Source organism: Dermacentor silvarum, chromosome 3 (assembly GCF_013339745.2).
Source record: "Dermacentor silvarum isolate Dsil-2018 chromosome 3, BIME_Dsil_1.4, whole genome shotgun sequence".
NCBI lineage: Eukaryota > Metazoa > Arthropoda > Arachnida > Ixodida > Ixodidae > Dermacentor > Dermacentor silvarum.
The window spans coordinates 35,450,977-35,467,276 of NC_051156.1; the positions used below are offsets into that span (position 1 = coordinate 35,450,977).

The 16,300-nt window shown below is 50.9% G+C and overlaps 1 protein-coding gene across 1 annotated transcript in view; it reads right to left on the reverse strand.

Moving 5' to 3' along the window:
* LOC119444297 (sodium/glucose cotransporter 4-like) overlaps positions 1–16,300 on the reverse strand; it is a 603,800-nt gene that overhangs the window by 104,382 nt on the left and 483,118 nt on the right. Inside the window, exon 11 of the mRNA XM_049663258.1 lies at positions 15,127–15,342. Coding sequence (XP_049519215.1) covers positions 15,127–15,342 — 216 coding nt within the window. The remainder of the gene's footprint in view (positions 1–15,126; positions 15,343–16,300) is intronic.

Below are 16,300 nucleotides of genomic sequence, written 5' to 3' on the forward strand. Positions count from 1 at the left end.
CTCGTGCGCTTTCACTAGCACATAAGTCGCGGTTGCTCTCCCCCTGTGCAGTCGCTCCCCGTGAAAGCGTGCGTCTCTCGCCCTCGTGCGCTTTCACTCGCACATAAGTCACGTTTGCTCTCTGTCGTGCGTTCATTCCCCGTGAAAGCGCACGTCCCTCTCCTTCGCGCGCTTTCACTCGCACATAAGTTGCGGTTGCTCTCCGACTGTGCATTCGCTCCCCGTGAAAGCGCACGTCCCTCGCCCTCACGCGCGTTCACACGCACATAATTCGCGGTTGATCTCGGCCTGTGCGTTCGCTCCCCGTGAAAGCTTGCGTCCCTCATGCTCGCGCGCTTTCACTCGCACATAAGTCGCGTTTGCTCTCCGCCGTGCGCTCGCTCCACGTGAAAGCACACGTCCCTCGCCCTCGCGCGCTTTCACTCGCACATGGGTCGCGGTTGGTCACCGCCTGCGCGTTTGCTCCCCGTGAAAGCTTGCGTCCCTCGCCCTCGCGCGCTTTATTCGCACATAAGTCGCGTTTGCTCTCCGCCGTGCGTTCGCTCCCCGTGAAAGCGCACGTTCCTCGCCCATGCGCGCTTTTACTCGCACATAAGTCGCGGTTGCTCTCCGCCTGTGCGATCGCTCCCCGTGAAAGCGCACGTCCATCGCCCTCGCGCGCTTTCACTCGCACACAAGTCGCGTATGCTCTCCGCCATGCCTTCGCTCCCCGTGAAAGCACGCGTCCCTCACCCTCGCGCGCTTTCACTCGGGCATACAGCATATGGCCAATCAGAGTGTTTTTTTCTATTGGCGGACACGACCATCGAAGATTGAGCCCTTAACAGCTTCGCTGTAAAAATAATTTTTATCCAGCGGCCATGGCCGTATGCAGCGACCTGCTGCGTTCGAACGCCGGCGTTCTCTGGTTGGAGCTTGCCATCACTTGACTTGGCCTCCCGTTTATAGACATTATTTGTATTTTGTTTTGTTCTGTCTGTGTCTCCATCATTTCGTCATTTCGTCTTTTCTTTCCTGATGTTTTCATTTCCTCTATTCCCTCCTCCTGAAAGAGTAGGCAGGCGTTGTGCCCCTCTCGGTGGCAATTGTCAGCTTGCTCCCTCCCTATTTCCTTCCTGTCCTTGTGTTATATGTACACAAACCAAATAATAATAATAATAATCACAAAGCTTGCGCGCGACCGCACGTGCCTCTCAAGAAGGTATAATGGGCGGTTCGATAACGAGCGTGTCGAGGAAGTTACATGCACGAGAGCAAGAACCGTTTCCATCTGTGCTTGTGTATCGTTGGTGCAATTGTACTGCCAACCATAAACGAGCAACCACGAAAACGGTGAAAGAAGCGAATCTATTCACTTTAAATGGAATGCAGTCTCATCCTCATGGCGAAGCAGTGAAAGCGGTATCATAGTTTAGCCTCGTACTGACGCTCCTTGGATGGTGTTCATCAATATGCGGGGTCGACGTGTTGGCGCGCCGCACAAAACACGGAAAGTCGGCACAAACAGCGCTACGACACAGGCGTCTCGCAACGCTGGTAAGAAGAGGAGCGCTGCGATCAGCGTTGCAGGCGTGGCAACTTCATAGTGCACGAGTTTACAACGAAGGAAAGCCATCAGCGATTGTACCCCAAGTTCACTGTTACGTTCGGACTACTGTATAAGCCATGGATGATCTTATAGGGTCCGAAATAGCGTCGTAACAGTTTCTCGCTAAGTCCTTGTCGGCCTATCGGAGTCCACACCCAAACACGGTCGCCGGCCTGGTACTCGACGAAGCGTCGTCGAAGATTGTAGTCACTGTCGGCTTTCGGTCCTCTGCTGGTTCTTGATGCGCAGGCGGGCGAGCTGTTGACCTTCTTCGGCGCGCTGCAAGCAGGTGGCAACGTCGAGATTGTCTTCGTCGGTGACGTCCGGTAGCATGACGTCAAGCGTTGCTGCTGGGTTGCTTCCGTAGACCATGTTAAACGGCGCCATATGCATCGGTACTTGCACGGCCGTATTGTATGTGAAGGTCACGTACGGAAGGATGGCAACCCACGTCTTGTGTTCGACATCTACGTACATTGCCTGCATGTCAGCGATGGTCTTATTTACGCGCTCGCTGAGGCCATCCGTCTGCGGGTGGTAGCCGGTGGTCCAGCGATAGATAGCTTGTCTGGCTGTATCGCAGGATGGCTTGAGTTAGATCAGCCGTGAAGGCCCAACCTCTGTCGGTAATGACAACTTCTGGGGCACCGTGACGCAGGATGATGTTCTCAACGAAAAATCTGGCTACCTCGGCGGCACTGCGTGTGGGCAAGGCTTTTGTTTCGGCGTAGTGGGTGAGGTAGTTCGTAGCTACGACGATCCATTTATTCCCGGACGGCGACGTCAGGAAAGGCCCCAGTCAGTCCATCCCGATCTGCTGGAACGGTCGGCGAGGTGCTTCGATCGGCAGTAGAAGCCCGGTTGGCCTTGTCGGCGGTGTTTTGCGTCGCTGACAGACTCAGCATGTCCTTACGTAATGGGCGACGTCGGCAGTGAGGCGAGGGCAGTAGAACTTTTCTTGTATCCTAGCGAGCGTGCGGGAAAAACCGAGGTGTCCAGCCATTGGGTCGTCATGGAGAGCTTGCAGAACCCCTGGACGCAAAGCTGAGGCTACCACGCGGAGGTAGTTGGCTCGGAGTAGTGAGAAGTTCTGTTTTAGGAGAAAGTCGTTTTGCAAGAAAAACGATGCCAATCCTCGCCTGAACACCTTCGGCACAACGACGCTCTAGCCTTACAGGTAGTCTACAAGGCTACTTTGTTCCATGTCAGCTCGCTGTTGTTCCTCGAATTCGTCGGCACTGATGGGTCCCAAGAAAGTGTCCTCATCCTGGTCGACCTGTGGCGGGGCTTCGACGGGGGCTCAGGACAAGCAATCGGCGTCAGAGTGCTTTCGCCCGGCCTTGTAAACGACATGAAAGTCGGATGCTTGAAGTCTTGAAGGATCTTTTAAGTTAGCTAGCCAACACAAGGTGTGGTGGTTGCTCACAACTATGAAGTGCCTACCACAGAGGTAGGGGAGAAACTTTGATATAGCCCAGATGATGGCGAGGCACTCCTTTTATATTTTGGAATAATTAGCTTTCGCCTTCGACAGCGACCGGCTAGCGTAACTTACAACCCATTCTAGTACGTCAGTCCTCTGCACAAGCATGGCGCCGAGTCCTACGCTTCTTGCGTCAGTGTGGACTTCGGTATCGGCGTTTTCGTCGAATTCAAAAGTGTTGGAGGGGATTGCAGGCGTCGCTTCAGTTCTTCAAGTGCTTCGACTTGCGGCGTCTCCCACTGGAACTCGACGTCGGCCTTAGTGAGGTACGTCAGTGGCGCGGCGATCTGTGAAAAGTCCTTGACGAAGCACCTGTAATAGCCGCACAGTCCAAGAAATCTACGCGCTGCCTTCTTGTCGGCAGGCGGAGGAAAGTCAGAGATGGCCACAGTTTTCTGAGGGTCAGCGCGCACTCCAGACTTGTTGATGACGTGGCCCAAAAACGAAAGCTCCTCGTATGCGAAGCGGCACTTTTCTGACTTCAACGTGAGTCCGGAGGTCTTGATTGCTTGAAAAACTGTTTGAAGGCGCCGGAGGTGTTCTTCAAAGCTTGAGGCAAACACAACGACGTCGTCCAAGTAGACGAGGCAAGTCTGCCACTTCAAGCCAACCAGAACTGTATTTATGACGCATTAGAAAGTCCCAGGTGCCGAGCAAACGCCAAACGGCATGACCTTGAACTCGAACAGTCCGTCTGGTGTTATAAAGGCAGTTTTCTCCCGGTCCCTCTCGTCGTCTTCGATTTGCCAGTAGCCGGTTTTGAGGTGCATCGACGAAAAATACTTTGCGTTATGCAGTCGATCCAAGGCGTCGTCTATCCGTGGGAGAGGGTATACGTTTTTCTTCGTGAGTTTATTGAGGCGACGATAATCGAGGCAGAAACGTAGGGTTCCATCCTTATTCTTCACTAACACCACGGGGGACGCCGACGGATTCTTGGACGGCTGGATGATGTCGTCCCGTAGCATTTCGTCGACTTGTTGCCTTATGGCCTTGCGTTCGCGCGCAGAAACTCGGTACTGGCTCTGACGTAGTGGGCGGACATATTCGTCGGTTATGATGCGGTGCTTGGGGACAGGCGTTTGTCGTACGGCATTCGTACAGCGTTGTCGTACAGGCGTTGTTGTTCGGCATTCCGTCGTACAGCAACCGCAGCTCCATCGGTTGCTGCTTTTAGCTTCCCGGGTAAGGGCTGGGCGATCGGCTCCGGGTTGCACCGGCGTACTGACGGCGATGCGGCGAGATGTAGCGGCCTGGTGACGGCGAGCGTGAGGGTCGCCGTGGCTGCCACTTGGCTCCGGCGAGGTAGTCGGCAATGTCACGTGGTCGTTCACCTCGCACTGGATGTGGCGCATTGACAGCGAATCCCCGTAGTGCCATCGCGCTGTACTGGCTGCGGCGGTAGGTGTGGCTGGCTTCTCTGCAGTGGTAGCAGAGTGGGTAGTGATCGGGGGTGCACCAAGCGTCGGCCTTCCACGGGCCATAGCGCTGACCCACAGGTGGGCGCGATGGCGTCTGTGGCGGCGGTGGTGGTGGGTGGCGAAGGAATCGCGCCGGTGTAGGGTCCTGGTGCTGGTGCGGATGGGCGATATAGCTTGGCGTGCAGCAGCGGCGTAGGTCATTGCTGCCGGCTGAGGCTGCGGTGGTTCGGGAAGTCCAAGCGATCGCTGGATTTTGTCTCGTATGATATCGACGATGGAAGCAATTTGAGGCTGCGACGATGGCAGCAGCTTTTGCAGCTCTTCGCGCACGATCGCCCTGATGGTCTCTCGCAGGTCGTCAGAGGGGAGCCCTCGGACTTCGGCGTAGTTTGGCGTCGCAAGGCGATTGTATTGGCGGTTGCGCATGTCCGGTGTTTTCTCGATCGTCGTAGCTTCCGAGAGAAAGTCTTGGACTGTCTTTGGAGGATTCCGTATCAGTCCAGCGAATAGCTCCTGCTTGACACCCAGCATGAGCAAGCGAACTTTCTTGTCTTCGGGCATAGCGGGGTTGGCGTGCCTGAACAATCGAGTCATTTCTTCGGTGTACATACCGATGCTTTCATTCGGGAGCTGTACACGGTTCTCCAGCAAGGCTTCAGCTCTTTCTTTACGGAAGACGCTCGTGAAGGTGTCCAGGAATTCGGCTCGAAAGAGGTCCCAGGTTGTTAGTGTAGGCTCTCTATTATCGAACCCAGGTCTGGCGCCGTCTTGAAGAGAGAAGTAGACATGACGCAGCTTTTCGTCGCTGCCCCACCTGTTGAACGTAGCGATTTGGTCGCATGCCTCCAGCCAGCTTTCGGGGTCTTCACATGGCGAACCACGGAAAATCGGTGGATCCCTGAGTTGTTGCATCACGACTGCAGATGTTGGCGCAGGGGCTGCCATGGTAGCTGCTGCCGAGGTCGTGACTTTTGTGCTCTTGGTCTTGTCGGGTAGGGGTTCGTACTCCGCTGGCAGGTTCAGTAACCTACGGCTGGCTCGATGGTCGGGGTAGGCGTCGACGTCTTCTGGACGGTGTGGGCTTGGCTCACGGCTGGACGGGTGGTCCGGTACGAGGACGTACAAGCACCTCCACCAGATGTCACGTGAGAGTGACGTTGAAGAAAACAGTGCTAAAACTGTGAGTGACGAAGCTGATTCCTTATTGGGTGATCCTGTGTCCAGCAAAGAAACTAACTCACTTTATAACAAGAGCGGCGAGCACAATCGTCGGTCGTCAAAAAACTGCTCAGTGGCGAAACACGCCGGCTTTTATACATGACCCATCGAAGGTTCCAGAGTAATGCCTGGTGCCTGCGTGTCTTCCAGAAAGTACTACACATTTCGAGTCGCTCATACAATCAGTATATATAGGTGTCGGTAACCACAGACAACGGATAGAAGCATCGATAACCTTCGAGAAGCTTCGGATACATGCAGGCACGTCCTGCTCCAAGCGATAACGTTTAATATTTGTTAGCCGGTGAAAAGCAGTCACCAGTGAAAGACAAACAAGTACATGTGTCAATATAGTGTTTGCGTACACAAGCTCAGGCCAGCCGTGGAAGGCAGAGCGCTCTCCTGGCTCCGCTGCAGAGTCGATTGAGAATACCGTGACGGTGGGCATCACGTGGCTCTCTGACTTTTGAACCAAAAGGACTGCGAGTTTGTCTTGTATTTAGAGACCTTCCACTCACGGGCCGTCTATGAGTCGTACGAGCACGATGGCAGTGACGGAAGAGCCAAGTGCTCGACCACTGGAGTGTCTCGATCAATGCTATCACAACTAATGATTGAATAAATGACTCAACAATACCTTCATTTGGAGAAGGGGCGTTTGTACACTACTGTCACATATAGCGTTATGCACAAGTCTCCCGAAAGTACCGCCATCCACGGTTTGGTTCACAACAGTCAAACTTACACCCACGAAGTCCTTCAAATCGCCGACGTGTGAAAGCCACTAGACGCAAGGCAACCACGTTCTCGCATTCTTCAGACTTCGTAACAACGCACCACACAAGAGAAACTTCGATAACGACAATATAGCGGCATCAGAATTTGCACGAAAGACGCAGCACGCATTGGTGGACGCAGCCCAGTACGGTGGCTACCAGCGATTGTCATGGCACCGACGCAACTAAAAACCAAAAGATCAAGAAAACAAATAGGCGGCTGCACGCAGACCTTCGCGCGCTTGTTTTTTTTTTTTCGAGACGGCGCGAGCATCATCATTTGACTCTGCTCCACGTGCAGGGACGCGCAGACCTGAGCGCCTGCCCTCGCTGCAGGGCTCTGGCGGAAAGATAAAAGAATGCTGCCGCCTTTCGTTTTATTCAGGTGGCTTAGTGGCAGCACTATCAGCTTGAGAAGCGCAGTTCAGCCAATGTTTATAGTTTCCCGCCGTGATTGCTCAGTGGCTATGGTGTTGGCCTGCTGAGCACAAGGTCGCGGGATCGAATTCCGGCCACGGTGGCCGCATTTCCATGGGGGCGAAATGCGAAAACACCCGTGTACTGGGGTTAACGAACCCCTGGTGGTCCAAATCTGCGGAGTCCCCCACTATAGCGTGCCTCATAATCAGATCGTGGTTTTGGCACGTAAAAATGCCATACTTTAATTTTTTTAACGTTTATAGTTTCGCACGGTGATGTTGCGATAGCAGTATCTTGTATCTTAAAGATAGACGATACATTTTTTTGCATTTATCGCAAATGCAGATAGTGCTGCATGTCTTGCCAGACGCATCATGATACAGATGAAGATACCCAAACAGTATCTAAGACAGTATCTAAAATAGATGTATCTTCGATACTGCCCAGCACTGGATGGGGTACGAATGTTGGTCGGAGTTGTGGAGACAGTTGATCTGAACTTGCTGATGGCAGACAACGTTTCAGCATTTCCAGAGGGACAATAGGTGGTGGGGACGTGGGTAGTGAGATATACTTTTTCAGCTGGTGGCTCCACATGATCCGGTGAATTTCCGACTATTATTGTGTGTGTCGGGACAGTCCCAAAACTGCGCCGCTGCACAATATATTAGAGTCGAATTTTCCTTGGTATATGGTGCCACAAGTTACGAGGAGTGGATCGCGCCACCGCCTATACTGGCAGAGTCGTCTGCCATCCTTTGGCGCCCGCGATCCGGGTCGGAGCGCGGCCCTGGTCACTTTTCGCGAGGGCCGTGGACCAAAACAATTCACGATGCTTAAGATTCGCCGTTAGGAGTGGAACGCGATAGCATTCAAAGATCCCGGGCTGCTTCTCACGCTTCCCGGCAACTGCAGCTAATGCAACTGTTCAACGTGAAACGCTGGCGGCGACCGCTATGCTCTCTGGTAGAAACGCGGCTTCTTGCGTGGAGCGATTCCGGAGTTATTGCACAGCCGCGCCAAAAAATTGCATAATTTTCAGGTTTCCGTTTTTGTTTCGTACTTTTGATATTTCAGTCTGAGAAGATTTAACATAAAAGGCATGCGCTGTGAGTGTTTTGTTTCGTGACATTTGTTTGTGGATTGTCCTTCTCAACATTCCGAGGAATAACTGTGTCAAGAATGCAAGTCAAGGTATCAGCAACATTAATGATAGAATGATGTGGCATACCTAAGTATATATGGAGGGCATGCGTGGTTGGGGATGATTTTCTCGACCGCGGGCTCCAAAAACGACACCGACGCCGACGCCGGATTTTTGTGCGACACGGGGCCCTTAACGCTATCGCGTTAAAAGGTACGGGGGTTTCCACTTACAGGCTCATTGTAGAGAGTGTGGGTGCCGACCTATAGAAAGAAATACAGATTGTTTGTTCTGGCAGAAAGGTCAAACTACTAGGAAGCTTATGAAGCCTATCATATCGATAGGGAAGGGGAAAGATGTATTATCACGGAAGTAGTGCACAGCCGCGTCAAAAATTTCATTATTTTGAGGTTTCTGTTATTGTTTCGCACTTGAATATTTCCGTCTGAGAAGACATTTCTTATTGCGCTGTCATTCTTAAAATTCCGAGGAATGACTTTGTAGAGAACGTAAGACATGGTATATGAGCAAGTTTAGTGATAGAATGGTGTGGCAATACAGCCCGCGTATACTGCATGTCATATAGTAAGGCGTGGCATACACATATACCTAAATATATGCGACAATTTTCGCTCACGGGACGCCGGCGCTGACGCTAACAACACTGTATTTTCTGCGACACGGGGACCTTAACGCTGTCGCGTTAAAACGGTAATTCAGCCCAGCGCGTGGATCCATAGCTCATCATCGACGCCAGCGTCGGGAAGCGCGTGCCTCCGCTTGCACACACCCAAACAGGCCACGCTGTTTGATACCTACCTAGCTTTCGACGGCTTTTACCGCCGCCGGCCTTCATGGCTGCAGAGCTACAACCACTGAGGAAGTCCTCGTCGGCTTAGGGGTAAAATGAACTGCTGTGCCTTGGGAGCCTTATGATTACTTGCAGTTGAATAAAACTTTCTGATGAGCTAGTTGGTACATAGTTCGAATCTTTAAATAAACTGTCAGCCCTTTCACAGGGGTGGAGATGGAAGACCAGCGAAGCTGAACTATGGTCGGAAGTATGTATTACCAATATGACTATTAAGATGTGATGGTGTAATTGGTTATTTGAACTATTAAAGAATGAGAAATACGTATATATGATCCGGTGGTTTTCATTTATTTAGTGACCACAGGGACCATGGCCTTATGGTCGCTACGGTACAATCCCATAGGGTGTACGGCAAAGGTTGGTGCGTTCTTTATAAACACGTCACCAACGCCGCGCGCGTTCGGTGCGAACGCTAGCGAAACGCCGCCGCCGTCGACAACAGTTCTGCGCACTGTTTTTGTGACCGCATGCTACAGCTGTCAAAACGCTGGCGTGAGCAAGCGCGCCAGCAGCAGTGGGCGAAGGTTCATGCGGTCTATTGCTTCATCGGAAACTGAGCGGCGAAAGCACAACGCACACAAAGGTAGGAGCCGTGTTGCAAATCGCTTTCAAGATACGATGCGCGACCGTCCGGCGCCACGCAAAGTACAAGTTGCTCGCAGAGCAGAAGCCGCAGCCCCTCCCTCCCGCTCTGCCTTCCCGCTGTTTTACTTTCGCGGCTGGGCCATGGCGAGTCGTAAGGGCAACTGATAAGAGCGCTAGCGCGATGTCTACGTGACGGAACGGCTAAACGCCGTTGTCGACACTGTTAGGGGAGAGGTGGGCGAGAGCCCAGAGAGAGTCGGCGACACGGGCGGCAGAGGCCAGCAGGGCTGCGCGCATGCGCCGCAGTGGGAGAGCGGGCACGCACACGCACAGTCTAGGTTGCCTCGATGCCCTCCTCCACTACCGCTCCCCTTCCACTGGGAAGTCGCGTTTGCTCTCCGCCGTGCGTTCGCTCCCCATGACAGCGCGTGTCCCTAGCCCCGCGCGCTTTCACTCGCACATGTAGCAAACGGCCAATCAGTTTTTTTTTCTACATCCGGACGCGACCATCGAAGAGGGAACAGCTTCGCTGTAAAATCCGCCTCCATTCCACCCTGCAAAAGTGGATGTACAGCGAAGCTGATTCGGACGTTAGACAAGTACCACCACCCCAGCTGGCGTCAGACGACGCTACAAAAGCGCCACCACCACAAGCGACGTAGCACACGTGCGCACGCACGTGTTCTGAAGTGAAGCATACATCCTCATTCTAGTAAGCCCTCAGTTGGCGCAAGTGCGTTATTGAACTAGTTGAATTTCTCAAAGTAAAATTTGTCAGAAAATTTGTAAAGTATAAAGCCTACACGCAACCAACAGACATGATAGCATCGGATTGTAATTCTAATGTCCGAGAAAACATAGTTCTATTACGCGGAAACTCAACCCTATTTTCCATCTGCCTGTGTTTAGGTGAGCACGCCACGAAAAATTCCGTACAAGTAAGCTTCGCTGTTCAATGGCACGACACAATATACACGGACATGAAGGACAGGACAATGCCAATGGTTCTCATTCCGTCCTTCATGTTCATGCATTTTGTATTGTGCCATTTTTAAATTTCAGGTTCTTGTAATATTGCCTAGGGAGAAACTTCGTGCCGCCATCTATGCGTGTTTCCGAAGAGGAAGCCATCATGCCTCAGGCCCAGGAAATGGGTTGTTCTGCTTCTGTAGGATGGCCTAACGCACGGCTACAGCTGCGCAAGTAAAGCTTTAGAAGCATAAAACCTTTACAAAATATTGCGGTTTTATAAAAATTTCAATATTATGTAATATAGTATAGCATAAATAAGCACAGAAAATATATCCTTTACTGCTATTTTTCTGGACGATTGGAACCGACCAATTTGTAGTGAGCTCAAACCTTTTCTTTCCTCTTAGCGAGAGGCAGAATATGACCTCATTTCCCGGCATTCGCATTCGTACAACAGCACCTTAATATCCCTTTTCTTACCCGCCGTGGTGGCGGGGTGGTTGTGGCACACAAAGGCAAAGCCCGAGGGCACTGGATCAAATCCCGGCTGCGGCGGCCGCATTTCGATGGGGGCGAAATGCAAAAAAAGAAAGAAACGTACGAGTACCATACATTGAGTGCACGTTCAATAGCCCCTGGTGGTCAAACTTAATTCGGAGTCCCTCACTACGGCGTTCCTCATAGTCATCTTTGGGTTTTGGGAAGTAAAACCCCCAGAATGAATTTTTATTGTGATAGCAATTATATGGACACTCCATGCGGATGTATGCCTTCGGCGAAGGCAGAAGGTGCTGTGTCCAAGTTTATGAAGCCGATAGAACTGTTATCCTTACTCCGTAGAGCTCTCTACTAATGTGCTATCGCTATTGATGCTTCGCTTTTCGGGCGAAACTGCGACATTTTTAACAACAGGCTCTTTTTTTAATGCCGCTTGGTGATCTTTTTCGGTCTCGAGCCGGGTCCGGGTCGGTTTCGAGCCGGGCTCGGACCGGACTCGGGCATAAGGTAAGCATAAGGTGAGCCGGACTCAGCCCGGCCAACTCGGTGGTGGGCCGGGCCGGGCGGGCAACGTAGATTATTTCCGGGGCCAGGCCGGGCCCGGGTCTCGCCATAAAACTTTTCGTCGGGCTAGGGCGGGCAGTCAAACGTAAAATCGCGCCCGGGCCGGGCCCGTGCAGTGCTCTAATCGAGACTACGTGGCCGACATGTCACATCCCTTGACCCGTGGGACAGCATGTTGCTATTGACGATGCTGGTAAAGATGATGATGATGATGATGATGATGATGATGATGATGCATCCCCTTCGAAACGGGATGGTGACAAATGGTCACCTAGCCTGCTTGAGTTAACCAGGTGCGGCTACATGCAGCATGCAACTGCTATAATCAATTGCTTCCTGCCGGGACACCTGGTCGAATACAACGGAACCGCAATGAAAAGTTTGTATGCGTCGACGCTGTGTGGCGCGCATGTCACATCGCGTGTCACATCGTCTCATCGCAAATGTCAGATCAAAAATAAACGGGAAGCGGAATGCAGCAATAATGACACGCAGAACACTGTGGGGCCACAATAAGTATGAGGCGGTGCGTGGAATCTGGAAAGGAGTAATGGTGCCAGCGCTAACTTTGTCAAATGCCATTCTATGCTTAAAATCGGATATCTTGTCAGGATGGAAGATAACCAAAGATCAGTAGGCCGGTTGGCTTATGGAGCCCACGGTAAGACCACGAATGAGGCAGTGCAAGGTGACATGGGTTGGGCGTGTTTTGAAGTCAGATAAGCACAGAGCAAAATCAATCCAAGTATTTGTATCAAAATCAAGCACAAGTATCTGTATGCTGAAAAGCGTGAACACAGAATGAAGGAAGAGTTCGAGAAAGTTGGCAACCAAGTACAGGGTAATTCAAGCTATAAATAGAAAACCAGGAGTCATGAGAAAGAAATTGAGATAGAGACCGTGAATTGGATGCAAAGAATGGAAACAAAAAGGACAATGATATTTACCAGAATGAGAAGAAAGAAATAAGTGTAAATCTGTACGATAACACAAAGCGCAGTGCCTTGCTATTTGCAGGCTCAAGCCGGTGGCCTAAGGACCAAAACATACCGGAGCAAATATTCGACACTAGATGAGGTACGTGTATGCTGCAGCAATGATCAGGAGACCACTCAACACATCCCAATGGAATGTGAATGGATTCACCCAGTGAGAACGGCAGGTAACGTACGTACACCTTCAGGAAGCGCTTGGGTTTAAAGTGGACGGAAGCATCAGCTGGTCAGCAGTCGATATGAGCAAAAGACGTTTAGAGGATTGCTGAAAAAAAAGCATGAGAATAGATTGATACGACCTCATTTGATCTCTTAGTCATAGGTAGAGGAACAAGGCGCTGATTGAGTAAAAGAAAAAGATTAATGAAATGTATACAAATATGCTATAAAAAGCATGTATAGCATACTTGATCAGATCACGCGGGCTAGGTGACTATTTGTCACCACTCCGTTCCAAGGGGAGGCCATTAAAAGATCATCATCGTGAACAATGGCCTGATACGATGCTAATGATGATGGTGATTTAGTGGCATTCTCTTTAAAATGGGACCATGAAAAAGAGTCACCTAACCTACTTGAATTAATCAGTTATGCCATACATGTTTTTCATTACAACAATATTTATTCATCTCCACAATCTTCTTTTTCTTCCTCAAGACTTCTCTGTGTAGCTTGCACCGCTACCTATGCAACTGCTACATGGCGTGCCTCATGGTGTTATAAAAAAACGCAGTTCCGCCCGAAAAACGAAGCATCAATTGCGATAGCAAATTAGTAGAGAGCTATACACAGTAAAAATAGTAGTATTATAGGCTGTATAAACTTGAACGCTTTCCATTATACCCTTATAACTGAACTAATAAGCATGGTGTCAGCACGCACAAGCAAACATGAATAGATCGCACTCCATGGCCGCAGACAACTCCTGTCGAAGCACTGGCGTGAGCAAGCTCGGCGGCAGTAGCAAGCCAAGGTTCATACAGTCTAACGCTTCAACGGAAAATGAGCAGCGAAAGCACAGAGAATAAAAAAGGTAGGAGCTGTGTGCAGATCGCTTTCAAGATACGGTGCGCATGATCGCTCGCTGCAACGCAAAGTGCATGTGCGCAGTTGCGGCCCGTGTAGAAGCAGCACCCCCTCCCTCCCGCGTTACCTTCCCACTTGCCTCCTTTCGATCGCGAGATTGAATCGCCAGACCTCCTTGCTGCGGGTCGCTAAATGCACAGTTGGTTCCGGAGCACAACGGCGCCCCCCTCCCTCTCTTCCATTTTCCCACGGCCTTTCGCGCGACGGTGACGTCGCGTTTGCTCTCCGCCGTGCGTTCGCTCTCCGTGAAAGCGCGCGTCGCTCGCGCGTTGTATGTGCGTCCCTCGCGCACACAGCTACGGCGCGCGGCGACAATTTTATCGCCCTTGGACTTTATACGTAATCTCACTGCCACGGCGACGACGACGGCGATGGCAGAAATCCGCTTGGAGTGTTCATATAATTGTTATCGCAATAATATGCAAGTATACATTGCAAATGGCGCACGTATACACGCTACGCGGCGCGCATCTCACATCGCAAGACAAGTGGCACGATGCGATGCTAATGATGATGATGTTGAGGGTGATTTATTGGCATCCCCTGTGAAACGCGGAGGGGACATATTCACCTAGGCAGCTTAATTTAATCAGGTACACAACATATTTTTTCTAGGATTGTTGTATACATGTATATATCCCCATGCTGCAAACCATTCTTTTAGAAACTTCACAGTGAAACTTTACCGGTAAAACATGGCTACAGAAAAAGGTTATCTTTGTAACTTCTGTTAACAGTCGTCTTTGTGGTGTGCCATAGACAATTGAACATTGTTTTATTTTCTGCAAAGACATCATTCTATGTTGAGAAATCCTCCAACGGACTCTGAAGAAAGAATTGGAAGTCGACCCCCGTACTGTGCGATACCTGCTGCCTACCTGTGATTATCATGTACCTTTCGACATGCTTTTTTTCTCATGGAAATGCACAGTTTGCTGAAGGCGCGAATGATGGACCGTAACGCCAAACCGGTTGTACCTACAAGAGTAAATTTTATCCAGACGACGGTGCAGCTAAAACATGTTTATGGTGGACTTGATGTTGAACCTCACTGGCATCCGATTTTGGTAAGGAGCTTAGCCTTACAACCCTTCTAAAGGGGAACCACCATTACCACTTAAAGTATGAACAGTACCTCTTCTGTGTTTCTGTGTGCGACTGTCATTGTGCCCGCCAGTCTATGACAATGCTCAATGGGTGAGTGCTTTATTGGATTACATGTTAATCTAATAAACACCATGAAATAAAGAAAAAATCGCTGGCGTCGCTCAGTGGTAGAGTAACTGACTCCCGCGCAGCGGGCCCGGATTCGATCCCGGCTGAAACAAAGCATTTTTTCCCTCATTCCTGGAGATAGCTGCTACGGACACCGGCGGCGGAAGACATCATCGCCAATCGAAACGGCTGTTCTAATGAGCCAATAACAGCTTACGCTGTAAAGCTTTCGAGACTACAAAACAAGGCCCCAGCAGTAACCCAGGCCATGTGGCGTAGAGACTCACCCTATCTTTAGGTATGGGTTCTGTGAATAGCGAGACGATGGTGCAGACTGCTGTGGTGAATACAAATAGCAAGCAGCCGTAGTGCAGGTAGTGAACGCGAGTGATTGCCTTGGGCCGAGGGTCCGGGAAGCCGCAGGGGGGCAGCGCGTATGAGTATTCCCAAGCAAAGCGGCCTAGACCAGCCGCCAGACCAACCATGAGACCCCAGAAGGCACCCTGCACATAAAACACATAACGATCATTGCGCGTACATGCAACGCACACGTTGAAATCATGTTTGTGACGCGACGCTCTAGTGAAATGGTTTATTAAATGCTGTTTACTCCCGGCAATGCGTGCGATTGTGAATACCTTCATTTTGTACACCCGCTACATTTATCCTTATGCACCAGAAATGTCTCAATTTTAAACTGATTCAATGATTATGATTCTGTATTGCACCGTTCACACGCTATGCCAAACTCGAAACTCCAAATCACGCATGTTCACAGTGAAGAAGTCTACGCAGCGATACCACGATGACAAAGGCGGTGCATAATGCTTGTCGAAAAAAAAGTCATGCGAGATCGAGATATCTATGCACAGAGAAGTGTGACACATATCTAGATACACTGAAGAAATTTATGCCTCTTATGTCAGAGTGGGACAAACTTATTATTGCGATAGCAATTATATGGACACTCCAAAGCAGATTTCTGCCGTCGGCGTCGCCGTCACCGTCGCCGTGAGGTTCCGTATGACATCAATGGAGATGAAATCGCCGCCGCGCGCCGCCGAACGCTGTATGTGCGAGTGAAAGGGCGCGAGCGACGCGCGCTTTCACGGGGAGTGAACGCACGGCGGAGAACAAACGCGCGTTCTGTGCCGTGCTCCCTTAAGGGCTGCAGAAGTAGGCGTCTCTTTCCTCCTTTATATTCACCATGTATGTAGAGCAAACGCGCCTTCTTCTGACGCACGAAAGACCGTGGGGGGGAGGGGGAGGGAAGGGAGGCGACGTTTAGCTGTGGCATCAAGTGCCTATTTATATCAGAGGCTCCGGCAACACTCACCAACGCCGCACGCATTTTGTGCGAACGCGGGCAAAACGCCGACGGCGTCGGCAACAGTTCTGCGTGCTGCCGGTGCTGCTGCATGTCCAAGTTTATACAGCAGATAAAGCTACTATCATTACTCC